At 37.1% G+C, this 23,214-nt stretch overlaps 2 protein-coding genes across 2 annotated transcripts; one reads left to right on the top strand and one right to left on the bottom strand.

The window, feature by feature from the left end:
- Positions 1-11,692: 11,692 nt before the first annotated feature.
- On the top strand, positions 11,693-17,449 carry si:dkey-7j14.6 (uncharacterized protein LOC556585 homolog). The gene is made up of 7 exons (XM_053326920.1): positions 11,693-11,770; positions 13,228-13,474; positions 14,336-14,437; positions 14,814-14,870; positions 15,675-15,845; positions 16,608-16,733; positions 16,996-17,449. The coding sequence occupies exons 2-7, from the start codon at positions 13,259-13,261 to the stop codon at positions 17,056-17,058; spliced, it is 735 nt and encodes a 244-aa protein (XP_053182895.1). The 5' UTR covers positions 11,693-11,770; positions 13,228-13,258; the 3' UTR covers positions 17,059-17,449.
- A 644-nt stretch (positions 17,450-18,093) lies between these two features.
- On the bottom strand, positions 18,094-19,819 carry LOC128366968 (tripartite motif-containing protein 16-like). Its single transcript, XM_053327729.1, has 2 exons — positions 18,224-19,819; positions 18,094-18,117 (listed from the first exon to the last, which is right to left on the bottom strand). The coding sequence occupies exons 1-2, from the start codon at positions 19,817-19,819 to the stop codon at positions 18,094-18,096; spliced, it is 1,620 nt and encodes a 539-aa protein (XP_053183704.1).
- Between the last annotated feature and the right edge of the window lie 3,395 nt (positions 19,820-23,214).

The raw sequence follows: 23,214 nt of genomic DNA, 5'->3' as shown, positions 1-23,214 counted from the left end.
TGTTGAAACACAGTTTGTGAAGCCTAGCTCCACAATTCAAATCTAAATGGTTGAAATGCTTTTTACACCTCTTTTAGAAATACATTTATGACCTATTTAATGTGTTTAGAAGAAAATGTCTGAATTCACTTACACTGTCTTTAAGCATTTGGGATATTGTTGATCACAAGTATACAGTCCTGACTATTATGGTCATATTCCAATAAGTTATGATCAGTATTGTACAATTTGTGACCCTAAGATCAAAAGTCTTCTCTCTGTATAGTTTCTACTACAGTATTTAGCACAAACTAAGAGAATCAGGAAATGACCTCAGATTTTGTGATGTTTTCCAGAAAGGATCTGAGATACATGACTCATAACAAAGAAGGAGTTATGTGTTACATTCTTTATTGTATTTGTTGATTTTGTGGTCCATTACAACAGTTTGACACAGAGCATTTCTAAACAAACTGGTCAAACTCAGTCATGAGTAGCAAGAAAGAAGAAGTGGAGAAGTGGAGGTTATATGTTGTTAGCTTTTAGAAAATATCAATCATATGTGACTTTGAGCTATGAGCCAAATATAACAGCATGTAAGCAGAAATCACAATGCCAGTAACTGCACTGAGACCCTGAGCTGTATTAGACTCAGACCACCACCCATTAAACACGTCTTATGACCAAGAAGTTAGTCTACACAGGAAGTCGTCTGGTTTCTAGCAGTGTGGTGATGATAAAGATAGAGAGGCGAGAACTTTTCTTTTTTTAGTAAAAACGTTTTCAGTGTCAGCATTATTTCATCTTGTACAGCTTCTACTAATCAAGACTTTCCTCCTAAAACCTGAAACAAGAAAACTAAGACTACAACTACAGAAACACTAAAACTACTTCATCACTTGTTAAACTAAAACTAGTCAATGCCTTCAAAATAAAACTAAACTAAAACAACTTCATCATTTGTTAAACTCAGTGAAACTAAACTGAAAAACTAAATAAAAATAAAACCTAGTGAACATTTCTGAACTATAATAACTGTGATTATCTCTCCTTCAGGTTCCACCTCAGACTGAAGAAGTTTACGTCTTGATGTTGATCATTATTTTTGCTTTCATGTGAAGAGAATCGAGTCTCGTGATCCACTGTTTCATTTCTCATTTCGACGGCTGATAAACAGGTGATTGGTCAACATGCGGTTAGTATGGATCAACTGAGCAGAATAAAAAACAGGAAGAGAAAGAAACAGCTGCAATAAAATAGAAACAATCGTAAAAACAGCCAAAGTCTTCTCGACTCTGGCTTTGCTATAGATACAGGTTGTGTTATGGTTGCTATAGATACAGGTTGTGCTATGGTTGCTATAGATACAGGTTGTGTTATGGTTGCTATAGATACAGGTTATGTTATGGTTGCTATAGATACAGGTTGTGTTATGGTTGCTATAGATACAGGTTCTATGGTTGCTATAGATACAGGTTGTGCTATGTTTGCTATAGATACAAGTTGTGTTATGGTTGCTATAGATACAGGTTGTTCTATGGTTGCTATAGATACAGGTTGTGCTATGACTGCTATATATACAGATTGTGTTATGGTTGCTATAGTTACAGGTTGTATTATGGTTGCTATAGATACAGGTTATGTTATGGTTGCTATAGAAACAGGTTGTGCTATGGTTGCTATAGATACAGGTTGTTCTATGGTTGCTATAGATACAAGTTGTGTCATGGTTGCTATAGATACAGGTTGTGTTATGGTTGCTATAGATACAGGTTGTTCTATGGTTACTATAGATACAGGTTGTGCTATGACTGCTATATATACAAGTTGTGTTATGGTTGCTATAGTTACAGGTTGTATTATGGTTGCTATAGATACAGGTTATGTTATGGTTGCTATAGAAACAGGTTGTGCTATGGTTGCTATAGATACAGGTTGTTCTAGGGTTGCTATAGATACAAGTTGTGTCATGGTTGCTATAGATAGAGGTTGTGTTATGGTTGCTATAGATACAGGTTGTTCTATGGTTGCTATAGATACAGGTTGTGTTATGGTTGCTATAGATACAGGTTGTGTTATGGTTGCCATAGATACAGGTTGCGTTATGGTTGCTATACATACAGGTTGTGTTATGGTTGCTATAGATACAGGTTGTGCTATGGTGCTGAGGGCCTCACTGGTGACTTACCCCCCCCCCCCTACTTTGGTGATGGTGTCCTATTGTAGGTAGTGCCACCCCCCTCCACTCCTTTCTTTTGGCTTTGTCCTTGTGTGTGTGTGTGTGTGTGTGTTTTTGGTGTGCTTCATGTGGATTTGTGGTGCTGCCTTTAGCTGATGCCCCTCACTCCCCCTGCACTCACGGTAACCATAGTGGCCCCAGCCCTGGAGGAAGCCCTGTTCTGCCCTTGGTATTAATTTAAAAAACTCAATTTTAGGGTAAAAACAAAAATCCTGTTGTTTAACTATTTAAATAAACTTTTGTATATTTTTTGTATTTGAAACCACGTCTCTTGCCTTCTCAGTATAACGAACTTGTGTTGCCTTTGGGTTTAGTTTATTTAGTTCTATTCACATTTTTTATTTTTTTATTTTCCCCGGGTTAAACCCTGGGGTGGCGTTGTCGGTTTTGGTCAGCCTTTTGCTTTTGAGTTTAACTATACAAGTACCCCCCCTCGCTTGCCACATAAACAAACTGGTCAAACTCAGTCATGAGTAGCAAGAAAGAAGTGAAGTGGAGAAGTGGAATTATATGTTGTGACTTTGAGCTATGAGCCAAATATAACAGCATGTAAGCACAAATCACAATGCCAGTAACTGCACTAAGACCCTGAGCTATATTAGACTCAGACCACCACCCATTAAACACGTCTTATGACCAAGAAGTGAGTCTAAACAGGAAGTCGTCTGGTTTCTAGCAGTGTGATGATGATAAAGACAGAGAGGCGAGAGCTTTTCTTTTTTTAGTAAAAAAGTGTTCAGTGTCAGCATTATTTCATCTTGTACAGCTTCTACTAATCAAGACTTTCCTCCTAAAACCTGAAACAAGAAAACTAAGACTACAACTACAGAAACACTAAAACTACTTCATCAATAAACTCACTCAAACTAGTCAGTTCCTTCAAAATAAAACTCAGTAAAACTAAACTGAAAAACTAGATAAAAATAAAACCTAGTGAACATTTCTGAACTATAATAACTGTGATTATCTCTCCTTCAGGTTCCACCTCAGACTGAAGAAGTTTACGTCTTGATGTTGATCATTATTTTTGCTTTCATGTGAAGAGAATCGAGTCTCGTGATCCACTGTTTCATTTCTCATTTCGACGGCTGATAAACAGGTGATTGGTCAACATGCGGTTAGTATGGATCAACTGAGCAGAATAAAAAACAGGAAGAGAAAGAAACAGCTGCAATAAAATAGAAACAATCGTAAAAACAGCCAAAGTCTTCTCGACTCTGGCTTTGCTATAGATACAGGTTGTGTTATGGTTGCTATAGATACAGGTTGTGTTATGGTTGCTATAGATACAGGTTGTGCTATTGTTGCTATAGTTACAGGTTGTGCTATGGTTGCTATAGATACACGTTGTGTTATGGTTGCTATAGATACAGGTTATGTTATGGTTGCTATAGATACAGGTTGTGTTATGGTTGCTATAGATACAGGTTCTATGGTTGCTATAGATACAGGTTGTGCTAGGGTTGCTATAGATACAGGTTGTGCTATGGTTGCTATAGATACAGGTTGTGCTGTGGTTGCTATAGATGCAGGTTGTGTTATGATTGCTATAGATGCAGGTTGCGTTATGGTTGCTATAGATACAGGTTGTGTTATGGTTGCTATAGATACAGGTTGTGCTATGGTTGCTATAGATACAAGTTGTGCTATGGTTGCTATAGATACAGGTTGTGTCATGGTTGCTAAAGATACAGGATGTGCTAGGGTTGCTATAGATACAGGTTGTGCTATGGTTGCTATAGATAAAGGCTGTTCTATGGTTGCTATAGATACAGGTTGTGTTATGGTTGCTAGTAAAGATACAGGTTGTGCCATGGTTGCTATAGACACAGGTTGTGCTATAGTTGCTATAAATACAGGTTCTGCTATGGTTGCTATAGATACAGGTTGTGTTATGGTTGCTATAGATGCAGGTTGTGTTATGGTTGCTATAGATACAGGTTGTGCTTTGTTTACTATAGATACAGGTTGGGCTATGGTTGCTATAGATACAGGTTGTGTTATGGATTCTATAGATACAGGTTGTGCTATGGTTTCTATAGATACAGGTTGTGTTATGATTGCTATAGATGCAGGTTGTGCTATGGTTGCTATAGATACAAGTTGTGCCATGGTTGCTATAGATACAAGTTGTGTTATGGTTGCTATAGATGCAGGTTGCGTTATCGTTGCTATAGATACAGGTTGTGTTATGGTTGCTATAGATACAGGTTGTGCCATGGTTGCTATAGATACAGGTTGTTCTATGGTTGCTATAGATACAGGTTGTGTCATGGTTGCTATAGATACAGGTTGTGTTATGGTTGCTATAGATACAGGTTGTGCTCTGGTTGCTATACATACAGGTTGTGCCATGGTTGCTATAGATACAGGTGTTTCTATGGTTGCTATAGATACAGGTTGTGTCATGGTTGCTATAGATACAGGTTGTTCTATATGGTTGCTATAGATACAGGTTGTGTCATGGTTGCTATAGATACAGGTTGATCTATGGTTGCTATAGATACAGGTTGTTCTATATGGTTGCTATAGATACAGGTTGCGCTATGGTTGCAATAGATACAGGTTGTGTTATGGTTGCTATAGATACAGGTTGTGCCATGGTTGCTATAGATACAGGTTGTGCTATTGTTGCTATAGATACAGGTTGTGCTATTGTTGTTATAGATACAGGTTGTGCTATGGTTGCTATAGATAAAGGTTATGTTATGGTTGCTATAGATACAGGTTGTGCTATGGTTACTATAGATACAGGTTGGGCTATGGTTGCTATAGATACAGGTTGTGTTAAGGATTCTATAGATACAGGTTGTGCTATGGTTTCTATAGATACAGGTTGTGTTATGATTGCTATAGATGCAGGTTGTGCTATGGTTGCTATAGATACAAGTTGTGCCATGGTTGCTATAGATACAGGTTGCGCTATGGTTGCAATAGATACAGGTTGTGTTATGGTTGCTATAGATACAGGTTGTGCTATGCTTGCTATAGATACAAGTTGTGTTATGGTTGCTATAGATACAGGTTGTTCTATGGTTGCTATAGATACAGGTTGTGCTATGACTGCTATATATACAGGTTGTGCTATGGTTACTATAGTTACAGGATGTTCTATGGTTGCTATAGATACAGGTTGTGTTATGGTTACTATAGATACAGGAAGTTCTATGGTTGCTATAGATACAGGTTGTGTTATGGTTACTATAGATACAGGATGTTCTATGGTTGTTATAGATACAGGTTGTGCTATGGTTGCTATAGATACAGGTTGTGTTATGGTTGCTATAGATACAGGTTGTGCTATGGTTGCTATAGATACAGGTTGTGCTATGGTTGCTATAGATACAAGTTGTGTTATGGTTACTATAGATACAGGTTGTGTTATGGTTGCTATAGATACAGGTTGTGTTATGGTTACTATAGATACAGGTTGTGCTATGGTTGCTACAGATACAGGTTGTGTTATGGTTGCTATAGTTACAGGTTGTGTTATGGTTGCTATAGATACAGGTGGTGTTATGGTTGCTATTGATACAGGTTGTGTTATCTCGGCTGCTAGCTTGGTGGCTAACTCAGCTGCTAGCAAGGTGTCTAACTCGACTGCTAGCTCGGCGGCTAACTCGGCTGCTAACTCAGCGGCTAACTCAGCTGCTAACTCAGTGGCTAACTCAGCTATCTGGCTAACTGTAGACTGTAGTAGTAGTAGTGTGTGCTGAATGTATTTATACCTCTACAGCAGCAGGGGCGGGTTTATGCTAATCACTAAATCCTGAACACAGAAATCTTGAAACACAGTTTGTGAAGCCTAGCTCCACAATTCAAATCTAAATGGTTGACAATGGATCACAAGTATACAGTCCTGACAATTATGGTCATATTCCAATAAGTTATGATCAGTAGTGTACAATTTGTGACCCTAAGATCAAAAGTCTTCTCTCTGTATAGTTTCTACTACAGTATTTAGCACAAACTAAGAGAATCAGGAAATGACCTCAGATTTTGTGATGTTTTCCAGAAAGGATCTGAGATACATGACTCATAACAAAGGAGTTATGTGTTACATTCTTTATTGTATTTGTTGATTTTGTGGTCCATTACAACAGTTTGACACAGAGCATTTCTAAACAAACTGGTCAAACTCAGTCATGAGTAGCAAGAAAGAAGAAGTGGAGAAGTGGAGGTTATATGTTGTTAGTTTTTAGAAAATATCAATCATATGTGACTTTGAGCTATGAGCCAAATATAACAGCATGTAAGCAGAAATCACAATGCCAGTAACTGCACTAAGACCCTGAGCTGTATTAGACTCAGACCACCACCCATTAACCACGCGTGTCTTATGACCAAGAAGTGAGTCTACACAGGAAGTCGTCTGGTTTCTAGCAGTGTGATGATGATAAAGACAGAGAGGCGAGAGCTTTTCCTTTTTTAGTAAAAAAGTGTTCAGTGTCAGCATTATTTCATCTTGTACAGCTTCTACTAATCAAGACTTTCCTCCTAAAACCTGAAACAAGAAAACTAAGACTACAACTACAGAAACACTAAAACTACCAAAACTACTTCATCACTTGTTAAACTGACTAAAACTAGTCAATTCCTTCAAAATAAAACCAATCTAAAACTAGTCAATGCCTTCAAAATTAAACCAAACTAAAACTAGTCAATTCCTTCAAAATAAAACTCAGTAAAACTAAACTGAAAAACTAAATAAAATTGGTGATTGATGAACATGAGGTTAGTTTGGATCAACTGAGCAGAATAAAAAACAGGAAGAGAAAGAAACAGCTGCAATAAAATAAAAAAAATCATGGTTGTGCTATGGTTGCTATAGATACAGGTTGTGCTATGGTTGCTATAGATACAGGTTGTGCTGTGGTTGCTATAGATACAGGTTGTGTTATGATTGCTATAGATGCAGGTTGCGTTATGGTTGCTATAGATACAGGTTGTGTTATGGTTGCTATAGATACAGGTTGTGCTATGGTTGCTATCGATACAAGTTGTGCTATGGTTGCTATAGATACAGGTTGTGTCATGGTTGCTAAAGATACAGGATGTGCTAGGGTTGCTATAGATACAGGTTGTGCTATGGTTGCTATAGATAAAGGCTGTTCTATGGTTGCTATAGATACAGGTTGTGTTATGGTTGCTAGTAAAGATACAGGTTGTGCCATGGTTGCTATAGACACAGGTTGTGCTATAGTTGCTATAAATACAGGTTCTGCTATGGTTGCTATAGATACAGGTTGTGTTATGGTTGCTATAGATGCAGGTTGTGTTATGGTTGCTATAGATACAGGTTGTGCTTTGTTTACTATAGATACAGGTTGGGCTATGGTTGCTATAGATACAGGTTGTGTTATGGATTCTATAGATACAGGTTGTGCTATGGTTTCTATAGATACAGGTTGTGTTATGATTGCTATAGATGCAGGTTGTGCTATGGTTGCTATAGATACAAGTTGTGCCATGGTTGCTATAGAAACAAGTTGTGTTATGGTTGCTATAGATGCAGGTTGCGTTATCGTTGCTATAGATACAGGTTGTGTTATGGTTGCTATAGATACAGGTTGTGCCATGGTTGCTATAGATACAGGTGGTTCTATGGTTGCTATAGATACAGGTTGTGTCATGGTTGCTATAGATACAGGTTGTGTTATGGTTGCTATAGATACAGGTTGTGCTCTGGTTGCTATACATACAGGTTGTGCCATGGTTGCTATAGATACAGGTGTTTCTATGGTTGCTATAGATACAGGTTGTGTCATGGTTGCTATAGATACAGGTTGTTCTATATGGTTGCTATAGATACAGGTTGTGTCATGGTTGCTATAGATACAGGTTGATCTATGGTTGCTATAGATACAGGTTGTTCTATATGGTTGCTATAGATACAGGTTGCGCTATGGTTGCAATAGATACAGGTTGTGTTATGGTTGCTATAGATACAGGTTGTGCCATGGTTGCTATAGATACAGGTTGTGCTATTGTTGCTATAGATACAGGTTGTGCTATTGTTGTTATAGATACAGGTTGTGCTATGGTTGCTATAGATAAAGGTTATGTTATGGTTGCTATAGATACAGGTTGTGCTATGGTTACTATAGATACAGGTTGGGCTATGGTTGCTATAGATACAGGTTGTGTTAAGGATTCTATAGATACAGGTTGTGCTATGGTTTCTATAGATACAGGTTGTGTTATGATTGCTATAGATGCAGGTTGTGCTATGGTTGCTATAGATACAAGTTGTGCCATGGTTGCTATAGATACAAGTTGTGTTATGGTTACTATAGATGCAGGTTGCGTTATCGTTGCTATAGATACAGGTTGTGTTATGGTTGCTATAGATACAGGTTGTGCTATGGTTGCTATATATACAGGTTGTGCCATGGTTGCTATAGATACAGGTTGTTCCATGGTTGCTATAGATACAGGTTGTGTCATGGTTGCTATAGATACAGGTTGTGTTATGGTTGCTATAGATACAGGTTGTGCTATGGTTGCTATACATACAGGTTGTGCCATGGTTGCTATAGATACAGGTGTTTCTATGGTTGCTATAGATACAGGTTGTGTCATGGTTGCTATAGATACAGGTTGTTCTATATGGTTGCTATAGATACAGGTTGTGTCATGGTTGCTATAGATACAGGTTGATCTATGGTTGCTATAGATACAGGTTGTTCTATATGGTTGCTATAGATACAGGTTGCGCTATGGTTGCAATAGATACAGGTTGTGTTATGGTTGCTATAGATACAGGTTGTGCCATGGTTGCTATAGATACAGGTTGTGCTATTGTTGCTATAGATACAGGTTGTGCTATTGTTGTTATAGATACAGGTTGTGCTATGGTTGCTATAGATAAAGGTTATGTTATGGTTGCTATAGATACAGGTTGTGCTATGGTTACTATAGATACAGGTTGGGCTATGGTTGCTATAGATACAGGTTGTGTTAAGGATTCTATAGATACAGGTTGTGCTATGGTTTCTATAGATACAGGTTGTGTTATGATTGCTATAGATGCAGGTTGTGCTATGGTTGCTATAGATACAAGTTGTGCCATGGTTGCTATAGATACAAGTTGTGTTATGGTTACTATAGATGCAGGTTGCGTTATCGTTGCTATAGATACAGGTTGTGTTATGGTTGCTATAGATACAGGTTGTGCTATGGTTGCTATATATACAGGTTGTGCCATGGTTGCTATAGATACAGGTGGTTCCATGGTTGCTATAGATACAGGTTGTGTCATGGTTGCTATAGATACAGGTTGTGTTATGGTTGCTATAGATACAGGTTGTGCTATGGTTGCTATACATACAGGTTGTGCCATGGTTGCTATAGATACAGGTGTTTCTATGGTTGCTATAGATACAGGTTGTGTCATGGTTGCTATAGATACAGGTTGTTCTATATGGTTGCTATAGATACAGGTTGTGTCATGGTTGCTATAGATACAGGTTGATCTATGGTTGCTATAGATACAGGTTGTTCTATATGGTTGCTATAGATACAGGTTGCGCTATGGTTGCAATAGATACAGGTTGTGTTATGGTTGCTATAGATACAGGTTGTGCCATGGTTGCTATAGATACAGGTTGTGCTATTGTTGCTATAGATACAGGTTGTGCTATTGTTGTTATAGATACAGGTTGTGCTATGGTTGCTATAGATAAAGGTTATGTTATGGTTGCTATAGATACAGGTTGTGCTATGGTTACTATAGATACAGGTTGTGCTATGGTTGCTATAGATACAGGTTGTGTTATGGTTGCTATAGATACAGGTTGTGTTATGGTTGCTATTGATACAGGTTGTGCTATGGTTACTATAGATACAGGTTGTGCTATGGTTGCTATAGATACAGGTTTTGTTATGGTTGCTATAGATACAGGTTGTGTTATGGTTGCTATAGATACAGGTTGTGCTATGATTGCTATAGATACAGGTTGTGCCATGGTTGCTATAGATACAGGTGGTTCTATGGTTGCTATAGATACAGGTTGTGTCATGGTTGCTATAGATACAGGTTGTTCTATATGGTTGCTATAGATACAGGTTGCGCTATGGTTGCAATAGATACAGGTTGTGTTATGGTTGCTATAGATACAGGTTGTGCCATGGTTGCTATAGATACAGGTTGTGCTATTGTTGCTATAGATACAGGTTGTGCCATGGTTGCTATAGATACAGGTTGTTCTATGGTTGCTATAGATGCAGGTTGTGCCATGGTTGCTATAGATACAGGTTGTGCTATGGTTGCTATAGATGCAGTGAGGTGATGTGTGTATTAATCCATCTTTAGTCTCATTAATGATATTTATCTTAATGTCTCTGTTTATGATTTATATTTACTATAATCTGCCTTCATCTCTGTGTTCACCATCTCCTCCTTTAACCCTGACACACTGTCTGACCCTAAATTGACCTTTTTGTTTTACATTTAAGATCTATAAAAACACCCACTACTCACTTCCTCTATGTGGATTTTTCCTAATATGATCCTGAATATACAAACATGGAGATAAAAGGCATCTTTTTTAAATCTATTTTGCAGCTGATTCATATTTTCATGTATTAAAATGTCCAAATTTGACTTGTTTTTAATACAAAATTCAAAAACCAGCTTTCAAACACGTTGCTGTATTCTTTATATTCTATAAAATAGTGAGTTTAAATGTCTCTTTTCCCCATAAATAAATAGAATATACTCTTTATTAATGACTGATGAGGTATTTATGAATGTGAATTCGTGCAGACTGTTTATGAGTCAGTATATGAACAGTATGTAAAGGGTTAAACTGCTTTATTTAACACTTTTAAATCATGTTTAAATGTCTTTTTTATTTTGTGATGTGTAGCTTTTTATATTCTATTTTGATGCATTTTATGTTTTATATAAAGATTCAAAATAATATTAAGAATAATTAAAATGATGGAGTTGCTGTTAATGGATGAAATAGACATAAAACAGGAGATTTTTCCCTTTAATATGACTCTTATGTGAAGTTTTGCAGAGTAAACAAACATTTCTTATTTACTGTTAATAAAATGACGTCGTGCTGATTTCTGGGAAGTGATACCGTGATGCCTTCAGGGACCTTCTGGAAATTGTCATACTCTGAAAGCACAGGAGAGAAAACTGCTTCATTTTAAACATTTTAACTACATATAATACTTAATATGAGGAGAAAAAAGTTAAAAACAGTAAAAGGTAGAAGTGGAAAATCATATTAACAAAACAAAAACAAACAAACAAAAAACAGTTTGATCACGTTTAAATAAAAATAGTACCAATAAAAGTTTCTCTGAATTAAAGCCACAATATAAATATAAACAATAAAAACTAAATATATGCTTTATATGTGTGTATGCATTGTGAGGTGAAGTCAGTTTAGTTTTTATTTCATCCGTAAAGAACCCGGTGTTTCTTGGAGTTTCACATTTCCGAGCTATAGATGAGCACCTGAAGGCAGCACCGTTACAACAGTTCACGTCTGAAAGCTTCCGGTTGTTTGTCTGTAAACTGCGACTAAAGATCAGGTAAAGTCTCCTAAACTCCGCCAAACATTCACATTAAAGCTTATTAACATGATCAGAGAGCTGAAGTTCACCTTTAATCTGATTTATTATCGATTAGCTGATCAATAATATTCACGCTGCGTCACAGACGTATTTCCTCATCGGACTCCGTTTTATTACAGAAAGAAAATTATATGATTAAATGTTTCAGATTTCAGTTTGAAGATTAAATTAAAACAGCAGTAACAGCAGCAGCTTCGTGTTTAATGAGACAAAGTTTATCATAGTTATTTAATGTGCTGAATCCTGTTTATACTGATTATTAACACATGTCTTCAAAACGCAAAGATCAATAAATGTTGGTAAGATGATGAATCCATAAATCAGTTAAACTAGATTTAAAAGCAGCATCAGGTTTGTTAAAATGTACATTTAATATTTTTGTTGGTTTTATATCATTTAAATGACATTTAAACCATTTTATACCAAAAGTAAGACTGAATGCTCCTGAAAATGTCAAATGGTGTAACCACAAAAGAATGATAGATATTAAATATGCTATCACCTACAGTGTATTTAAGTGGACTTATACTAATTATGACTTTATTTAAAACATGTAAACTTGACTATGACATTTTAAAAAGTGGTTCCCAAAGTGGGGCGCGCGCCCCCTAGAGGGGGCGTGGTACGGCTGCAGGGCTGTGTTATGGTTGCTATAGATACAGGTTGTTGGAGGCTCCATGTAAACTGAATACTAACCATACTAACACAGTTTAATAACCTGTTACTCTGAAAATAAAGACACTGATAAGGTGGTTTGTTATTTTATGATTTACTTTTTATTCTAAAAGAAGTTGTAGTTTATTACAGATTACGTTTATTTGTTTAAAAAAAGTTGCAGTTTGTATTAATTATTAAACCGCAATGGAGTTTGAATGGGGGGTTCATTATGAACAGGATTTAATTACAGCACTTAATAAACTTCTAATGTGCTTCCAGTGTTCAGTGAGTCACAGTTATTTAAAGTAGGAAGGAAGGAAGGAAGACAGGAAGGATGGAAGGAAGGGAGGAAGAGAGGAAGGAAGGAAGGAAGAGAAGAAGGAAGGAAGGAAGGAAGGAAGAGAGGGAAGGGAGGAAGAGAGGAAAGAAGGGAGGGAGGAAGAGAGAGAGGAAAGAAGGAAGGAAGAGAGGAAAGAAAGAAAGAAGGGAGGAAGAGAGAGAGGAAGGAAGGAAGAGAAGAAAGAAGGAAGAGAGAAAGAAAGGAAGGAAGAGATGAAGGAAGGAAGGAAGGAAGGAAGGAAGGGAGGGAGGAAGGAAAGAAGGAAGGGGGAAGAGAGAGAAAGGAAGGAAGGAGGAGAGAAAGGAAGGAAAGAAGGAAGGAAGGAAGGAAGAGAGAAAGGAAGGAAAGAAGGAAGGAAGGAAGGAAGAGAGGAACTATATATTATATATGATTTATGAATGAACCATGTGTTTTTCAGAGTGAGCTCTCGGTGACCTTTGACCTCCATCATGGCGTCTACGTCCATCTCTAAGATCGGTGGAGTCGTTGTCGTGACTCAGGTCATTCCTCAGGATGACAAGTCCATCCAGCTACAGAACCCCGCTGCCCTCCCTGCTGCCCCCCCATCAACCCTTACTGCCCCCCCATCACCCCCCTCTGCCCCCCCCACCAAGACCGACGACATGGCCGCCATCTTCCTGAAGGGGGAGCCTCAGGGCCTCGGGGTGAGACGCTCATTTATACTAATGTTCCTCTAATGTTCCTCTAATGTTCCTTTAATGTTCTTCATGTGTTCCTGTAATGTTCCTCATGTGTTCCTCTAATGTTCCTTTAATGTTCCTCATGTGTTCCTTTAATGTTCCTCATGTGTTCCTCTAATGTTCCTTTAATGTTCCTCATGTGTTCCTTTAATGTTCCTCTAATGTTCCTCTAATGTTCCTCATGTGTTCCTCTAATGTTCCTCTAATGTTCCTCTGATGTTCCTCTAATGTTCCTGTAATGTTCATTTAATGTTCCTTTAATGTTCCTCTATTGTTCCTCTAATGTTCCTGTAATGTTCCTCTAATGTTCCTCTAATGTTCCTCTAATGTTCCTCTAGTGTTCCTCTAATGTTCCTCTGATGTTCCTCTAATGTTCCTGTAATGTTCATTTAATGTTCCTTTAATGTTCCTCTATTGTTCCTCTAGTGTTCCTGTAATGTTCCTCTAGTGTTCCTCTAATGTTCCTCTAATGTAATGTTCCTCTAATGTTCCTCTAATGTTCCTCTGATGTTCCTCTAATGTTCCTGTAATGTTCATTTAATGTTCCTTTAATGTTCCTCTAATGTTCCTCTAGTGTTCCTCTAATGTTCCTCTAATGTTCCTTTAATGTTCTTCATGTGTTTCTCTAATGTTCCTCTAATGTTCCTCATGTGTTCCTGTAATGTTCCTGTAATGTTCCTCTAATGTTCCTTTAATGTTCCTCTGATGTTCCTTTAATGTTCCTCTAATGTTCCTTTAATGTTCCTCTGATGTTCCTCTGATGTTCCTTTAATGTTCCTCTAATGTTCCTCTAATGTTCCCGTAATGTTCCTCATGTGTTCTCAGATGGTTCAGATCTTCATCGGGCTTCTCTGCGTTCTCTTCAGTTTAACCTCCATTTATTCGCCGATCCTCATCATCCACGCTCCGTTCAGCGCCGCCATCGCTGTACGTACACACACACACACACACAATATACACACACACACACACAATATAAACACACACATACACACATATACAGACACACACACACATACACACACACACACACACACACACAATATACACACACACACACACAATATACACACACACACACAGTATACATATACACACACACACATACACACACACAGTATACACACACACAATATACACACACACACACACACATACACACAATATATACACACACACACATACACACACACAATATACACACACACACACAATATATACACACACACACACACACACAAACACACACACACCATCCTGTAACTGTATGTGTATGTGTGTATGTGTGTGTGTGTCTCTTCAGTTCGTGGTTTCTGGATCTTTGTCCGTAGCAGCGAGCAGAACTCCGTCGGTTCGTCTGGTGAGTTTATAAACTTATTTCATCATTTCTGACGTTTGGATTTTGTGTATTTTTTTTTAGAAGTTGCATTGCATCTTGGGTAATGTGAGTGTGAGTAGTCAGTAAACCATCCGGGAACTTCTCACATACTCTAAATCACTACGCAGTTAACCACAGACTGTATAAAAGAAATGGACGTAACATCCGTGACGTCACCCATTGGTTTGTGGACTGCTGCTCGGAAGCCAATAGTTTCTAATCTAGGCAGCGCCATCTTGAACATTTCAGGTGCATGCTGGGAAAAATAAAAATACTGATTCTACTTATATTGGCATGAGGCGGGGCCATGGGCGGAGCGGGGAGGTTGCTATGGTTACGAGGGCTGGATCTGGAGGACATTGGTCAATCAACCTATCAATCAGGACGTAGCCACGCCCTAATGCATACCCTGCTTTATCGTCACATATAAAATCAGGGAGGCCAAAATGTCCCAAATGAACATCATACTGCATTGAAGAAGGCTTTAAACTAGCGATTGAGACCATAAACACATTTTGAAAACGTTTATTGAGGTTAGAAATCAAGTGAGAAGTTGGTGAATTCTCCATTGACTTGTATAGAGACGGTCGCCCCCTGGTGGCCTTTTGATAGAATGCAGATAGAATCTCCACCTGGGTTAAACACACTACATACTTCAAATGACATCAGAGTTAGTAGAGTAGTAGGAAAGGATGTGATTCCTAACAGAGCCTTTGTCTCCTAGCATGAGGGGTCTGACTGGTCAGCTGTTGACAGGTGTGTGTGTGTGTGTGTGTGTGTGTGTAGCTGTGGGCGTCTCTTCTGTCTAACGCGCTGAGCGCAGTGCTCAGCGTGGCGAGCGTGGTCTTCCTGTGCTTCATCCTGGCCGCCCCCTCCCCCTCGGGGCAGCTGTGCAGGGACGAGAGGTTTGGAGAGGAGATGTGGATACGATGCAGCAACAACATGTGGAGTCTGAACGTAAGCCACGATATTTATTATGTTTTATGTCGTAGATCGCTCTTATTTATTTATTTATTTATTTGTTTTACTTTATTAAGTAGGTTTTTCTCTAATTCATTTATGAAGTTTTTCTTATTTATTTATTATTATTATTATATTTTATTATTATTATTATTTTCTCCCTTATTTTAAATGAACTATTTATTTTTCTCATTTATTTTTATTTTTTCCTTTTTTTCCATTTTTATCATTGTTATTTTCTCAAATTCATTTTTTTAGTTCATGTTTTCTTATTTATTTATTTAATTTTTATTTTTTAAACATTTGTATCATTTTTATTTTTATATCATTTATTCATTTTTTCTTTTATTTATTTTGGTTATTTATTTTTTTACTTTATGTTTTTTCATTTTTATTTCATTATTATTTTTGCTCTTATTTTTGATTATTTATATATTAATTTTTATCATTTATTTTACTATTTTATTTTTTTGAATTACTATTCTTATTTTCTTTGATTTATTTATTAATTAATTTTGTTGTTATTTATTTTACTTCTTAAAAAATATATTATTTTATCGTTCTTATTTTCTCTTATTTATTTATTTTTATTTATTTTACTTTTTAAAATTTATGTCATTCTTATTTTCTCTTGTGTGAATTTGTCTAAATTTTTCTTGTTTTTTCTTTGTAATTTATTTTTGTAACATTTAACCTGAATGAATCAATAAAGTTTGATTGATAGGTTGATCCCAGCTGACTCTTCTCTCGGGGTTTCAGGTGATCTTGTATGGGCTTCGTAGTTTCCTCCTCATCCTGCTCGTCCTGCAGCTCTGCGTCGTCATCAGCGTCTGCGTCTTCTCCGGGAAAGCCGTCAGACGCTCCGACCGCTACGCTCCCATCATGGTGAATACATCATCATAAAGAAATAACTCAAATATCTGCATTAAGCCTGATTTAAATACTGTTTTTATGACGTTTTGTATAAAAACTTAATATTTTTATTTTAATGCAGAATTAACCAGATGACACTAAAAGTAAAAAATGACATGTTGAAAGTTTGTTCTCATCAGTTAAATGTATAAATGACACATTTTCGAAGGGAGTCTGGTGACTTTATATCAGAATAATGAAGAAGTTGATTATTTTATTGACCTTTGACCCCCAGGTGATGGTTGATAATGGCAGCGATGACGAACTGTTGGGCAGCGAAGGCAAAGAAACCTCCTGATGGACCGAAACCTGCTGAATACTACAGTAATACTACAGCAGAGTACTATTATACTTCAGCCTCTGCCTGTCACTATAAACTCTAATCATCTCTTTCTCTGCTCATCTTCTTCTTCGCTGGTTAATCTACCGCAGCTGTTATTATTGATTTACACACAATCTCTACTTTGTTGTTGCAGAATCAGTGACACTCAGTGAATCATCAACAGAGAGTTTGCAGGATGAATAATTAAAAGTTGTTAAAAGTGAAGAATTATCAGAGTATAATGTGACTGTAACAACGTCTGCACTTTAACAGGAAATTGAACCATGAGTGAAACTGTGATTGTTAAAAAATGAAAATATATAAATGTGCAAAATTCAATAAAACATTTTGTTTTATTAAAGAAAAACTGAGTTGAGTTTTGTCTCGGAGTGTTTTACCTGATTTAGTTATTATATAACTAAGTATTACAGTAAAAGTACTGCAGTATTATGAGTGATGTAGTATGTAGTATTACAGTAAAAGTACTGCAGTATTATGAGTGATGTAGTATGCAGTATTATAGTAAAAGTACTGCAGTATTATGAGTGATGTAGTATGCAGTATTATAGTAAAAGTACTGCAGTATTATAGTGATGTAGTATGCAGTATTGTAGTAAAAGTACTGCAGTATTATAGTAAAAGTACTGCAGTATTATAGTGATGTAGTATGCAGTGTTACAGTAAAAGTACTGCAGTATTATGAGTGATGTAGTATGCAGTATTACAGTAAAAGTACTGCAGTATTATAGTGATGTAGTATGCAGTATTATAGTAAAAGTACTGCAGTATTATAGTGATGTAGTATGCAGTATTATAGTAAAAGTACAGTAATAAGAAACGATACATACATAAAGTAATAAGTGTTGAATCACGTCGGATGATATCTGAGCAGCTCAGAAACATGGAGACAAAAACATTTAGTATGCAGTATTACAGTAAAAGTACAGTAATAAGAAACTGAAAATATAAACGATACATAGATAAAGTAATAAAAGTAAAATATCCATATTATCATGCCAGACGATTTCTGAGCAGCTCCAAAACATGGAGATAAAAACATGAAGAATTACAACATCTGATACATGAAGTCTGAAATGACTTCTGTCTATTTCACTTCCCACAACTCAGCTGTGGATCCAACACAGAGTCCAGCATAGAGAGGCTGAGTGAATGTGGTCTGGACTCTGTGGAGGAGAGTCATGGTTTCAGAGACGCTGTAGAAGGACAGAATACCTGCTCTGTGATCCAGGTACACTCCGACTCTGAAGGAAACAGGACCTGAGACGGGAGTTTTAATGCTGTTGAACCAGAATTCATAACTGTTAGAGCTACAAACTAAAGACCAAGACTTGTCATTATGTCCAAATCCACATTTATCTCCTGCTTTCCTGATATTATTGTATGTGACTGCTACATGAAGTGTTCCCCATCTGCCCCACATCACCTCCCAGTAACAACGTCCAGTCAGATTATCTCTACTCAGGACCTGAAGACGATCAATAAATCTGCCAGTGTAACTAGAATAAGACTGTGGTTGTTTCATCCATTTTACTTTTCTGTCCTCGTCAGATAATAACAGCTGTGCGTTTGCTGTGTTTGGATCCAGACTGATTTCACGTGCATATCTTAAGAACTGAGCTCTGGTTTTGGGCTCTGCTCGTGATTCTGGCAGTAAAACGTCCACTTCAGTCACTGCCAGTGAGGTGTTTGTCTGTTCGTCCCTCAGGATGTCCTGTAGTTTATCTCTGAGCTGTGACACAGCTGCTGTCACATCCTCAAAGTGTCTGAGAGGACGGATATTGATGCTGGATGAGTCTGTAGGTTCACTGAGTTGTGACACTGAGGGGTAGTTGTGTAGAAACTGGTTGTGATCCTCTGTGTGTGAGAGCTGCTTCAGTTCAGCGTCTTTCCTCTTCAGCTCAGTGATCTCCTGCTGCAGCTTCTCCTGAAGCTCTTTGACTCCACTCACTTCAGTTTCCTGCTGGGATCTGATCTGCTGCTTCACATCAGAGCTTCTTTTCTGGAGGAGATGGATCAGCTGAGTGAAGATCTTCTCACTGTCCTCCACTGCTTTATCAGCAGAGCGACTGACGGCCTCCACCTCCTGTTGAAGCAGCTTCACATCTTTCTCTCTGTCCTGGATTCTCTGCTGGATGTTTAGTCGACTCACCTCGAGCTCTCTCTGCCTCTCAGTCCTTTCTGCTGCAGCTGAGACTGTGTCGTGGCCTTTATGATCCTCCACAGAGCAAAGATAACACATACTCTCATTATGAAGAGAGCAGATGTTCTCCTGGAGCTTCTTGGAGGGCTCCACCAGCTTGTGTTTCTTTAATTTGGTTGATTCAAAGTGAGGCTGGAGGTGATTCTTACAGTAAGATGCTGAACACGTCAGACAGGACTTGAAGGCTTTCAGCTTCCTCCCAGTGCAGACATCACAGGCCACATCTTCAGGTCCAGCATAGCAGTGATCAGCAGGAGCAGCTTGGAGTCCAGTCTTCTTCAGCTGCTCCACTAAAGCTGCTAACATGGTGTTTTTCTTCAGGACAGGCCTCGGTGTGAAGGTCTCTCTGCACTGAGGGCAGCTGTAGATCTTCCTCTGATCCTCTCCATCCCAAAATCCTTTAATACATCTCATACAGTAGTTGTGTCCACAGGGAATAGTCACCGGATCCTTCAGTAGATCCAGACAGATCACACAGCTGATTGTTTCTCGTTCCAGCTGATCTCTCTGCGCCATTTCAGCTCTGAGAGGCAATGACTGTCTGAGCTTCACTTCCTGTGCTGAGTCACATGTTGGTTACACCCAGCTTCAGACTGTAGATCTGAGGGAGGGAACAATGCAATCTGACACCAGAGTGGAGCTTGTTGTGTTTAAAGAACAGAGACGGTTATCAGGACGAGGAGCCGCACTGTGGATTCAAACTGTGCTTCCTCATTCACAGTAAAGTCTCAGATAAAAGCTGCTCAACATTTAAACAGTTTGAACACATTTCAATTCGTCACTGCCTCAGATTTCATGTTTTAATCATGTTGTTTGTGTTTGAAATACAAAAGATTAAACTGAAATTCATCTTGTCCAGAAACTCTGGATACATAAAAATCCTCTTACAGTAAAAGTACTGCAGTATTATGAAGTGTAATTTAATAGGTAGATTCTTGATGTGTTGATGAAGAAGGAAACCACCGCTGACTCGTCTCACTTGGGTATTTTAAAGGTTTTATTACAAAAGAGAACAGTGTCAAACATCCAATCTTGAGAGAGTCTTTGTCCCAATCTGGATCTCTCTCCCTGTCCGCATTCCTAAGCTAAATATAGTGTATATATATATATCTGTCTCTAAAAGCTCCACCGTCTAAACAAATGGTCAGTCAAGAAACACAGCCTCTGACCCTTCATTTATGGCTAACCTTAATCTTTAACCTAAGTAAACGTCCCAGGATGTCATAAAATGTCACAGAACCAAGAACCAAGGACCAAGGCAGAATAGACACCTCAATTATGAGTGATGTAGTATGCAGTATTACAGTAAAAGTACTGCAGTATTATAGTGATGTAGTATGCAATATTACAGTAAAGTACTGCAGTATTATAGTGATGTAGTATGTAGTATTACAGTAAAAGTACTGCAGTATTATAGTGATGTAGTATGCAGTATTACAGTAAAAGTACTGCAGTATTATAGTGATGTAGTATGCAATATTACAGTAAAAGTACTGCAGTATTATAGTGATGTAGTATGCAGTATTACAGTAAAGTACTGCAGTATTATAGTGATGTAGTATGTAGTATTACAGTAAAAGTACTGCAGTATTATAGTGATGTAGTATGCAGTATTACAGTAAAAGTACTGCAGTATTATAGTGATGTAGTATGCAATATTACAGTAAAAGTACTGCAGTATTATAGTGATGTAGTATGTAGTATTACAGTAAAAGTACTGCAGTATTATAGTGATGTAGTATGCAGTATTACAGTAAAAGTACTGCAGTATTATGAGTGATGTAGTATGCAGTATTACAGTAAAAGTACTGCAGTATTATGAGTGACGTAGTATGCAGTATTACAGTAAAAGTACTGCTGTATTATAGTGATGTAGTATGTAGTATTACAGTAAAAGTACTGCAGTATTATAGTGATGTAGTATGCAGTATTACAGTAAAAGTACTGCAGTATTACAGTAAAAGTACTGCAGTATTATGAGTGATGTAGTATGCAGTATTACAGTAAAAGTACTGCAGTATTATAGTGATGTAGTATGTAGTATTACAGTAAAAGTACTGCAGTATTATAGTGATGTAGTATGCAGTATTACAGTAAAAGTACTGCAGTATTATAGTGATGTAGTATGCAGTATTACAGTAAAAGTACTGCAGTATTATAGTGATGTAGTATGCAGTATTACAGTAAAAGTACTGCAGTATTATAGTGATGTAGTATGCAGTATTACAGTAAAAGTACTGCAGTATTACAGTAAAAGTACTGCAGTATTATAGTGATGTAGTATGCAGTATTACAGTAAAAGTACTGCAGTATTATAGTGATGTAGTATGCAGTATTACAGTAAAAGTACTGCAGTATTACAGTAAAGGTACTGCAGTATTATAGTGATGTAGTATGCAGTATTACAGTAAAAGTACTGCAGTATTATAGTGATGTAGTATGCAGTATTACAGTAAAAGTACTGCAGTATTACAGTAAAGGTACTGCAGTATTATAGTGATGTAGTATGCAGTATTACAGTAAAAGTATTGCAGTATTATAGTGATGTAGTATGCAGTATTACAGTAAAAGTACTGCAGTATTATAGTGATGTAGTATGCAGTATTACAGTAAAAGTACTGCAGTATTACAGTAAAAGTACTGCAGTATTATGAGTGATGTAGTATGCAGTATTACAGTAAAAGTACTGCAGTATTATAGTGATGTAGTATGTAGTATTACAGTAAAAGTACTGCAGTATTATAGTGATGTAGTATGCAGTATTACAGTAAAAGTACTGCAGTATTATAGTGATGTAGTATGCAGTATTACAGTAAAAGTACTGCAGTATTATAGTGATGTAGTATGCAGTATTACAGTAAAAGTACTGCAGTATTATAGTGATGTAGTATGCAGTATTATAGTAAAAGTACTGCAGTATTATAGTGATGTAGAATGCAGTATTACAGTAAAAGTACTGCAGTATTATAGTGATGTAGTATGCAGTATTACAGTAAAAGTACTGCAGTATTACAGTAAAAGTACTGCAGTATTACAGTAAAAGTACTGCAGTATTATAGTGATGTAGTATGCAGTATTACAGTAAAAGTATTGCAGTATTATAGTGATGTAGTATGCAGTATTACAGTAAAAGTACTGCAGTATTATAGTGATGTAGTATGCAGTATTACAGTAAAAGTACTGCAGTATTACAGTAAAAGTACTGCAGTATTATGAGTGATGTAGTATGCAGTATTACAGTAAAAGTACTGCAGTATTATAGTGATGTAGTATGTAGTATTACAGTAAAAGTACTGCAGTATTATAGTGATGTAGTATGCAGTATTACAGTAAAAGTACTGCAGTATTATAGTGATGTAGTATGCAGTATTACAGTAAAAGTACTGCAGTATTATAGTGATGTAGTATGCAGTATTACAGTAAAAGTACTGCAGTATTATAGTGATGTAGTATGCAGTATTATAGTAAAAGTACTGCAGTATTATAGTGATGTAGTATGCAGTATTACAGTAAAAGTACTGCAGTATTATAGTGATGTAGTATGCAATATTACAGTAAAAGTACTGCAGTATTATAGTGATGTAGTATGTAGTATTACAGTAAAAGTACTGCAGTATTATAGTGATGTAGTATGCAGTATTACAGTAAAAGTACTGCAGTATTATGAGTGATGTAGTATGCAGTATTACAGTAAAAGTACTGCAGTATTATGAGTGACGTAGTATGCAGTATTACAGTAAAAGTACTGCTGTATTATAGTGATGTAGTATGTAGTATTACAGTAAAAGTACTGCAGTATTATAGTGATGTAGTATGCAGTATTACAGTAAAAGTACTGCAGTATTACAGTAAAAGTACTGCAGTATTATGAGTGATGTAGTATGCAGTATTACAGTAAAAGTACTGCAGTA

This window comes from Scomber japonicus, chromosome 10 (genome assembly GCF_027409825.1).
Source record: "Scomber japonicus isolate fScoJap1 chromosome 10, fScoJap1.pri, whole genome shotgun sequence".
Classification (NCBI taxonomy): domain Eukaryota; kingdom Metazoa; phylum Chordata; class Actinopteri; order Scombriformes; family Scombridae; genus Scomber; species Scomber japonicus.
This window is presented reverse-complemented; position numbering and strand designations above follow the sequence as displayed.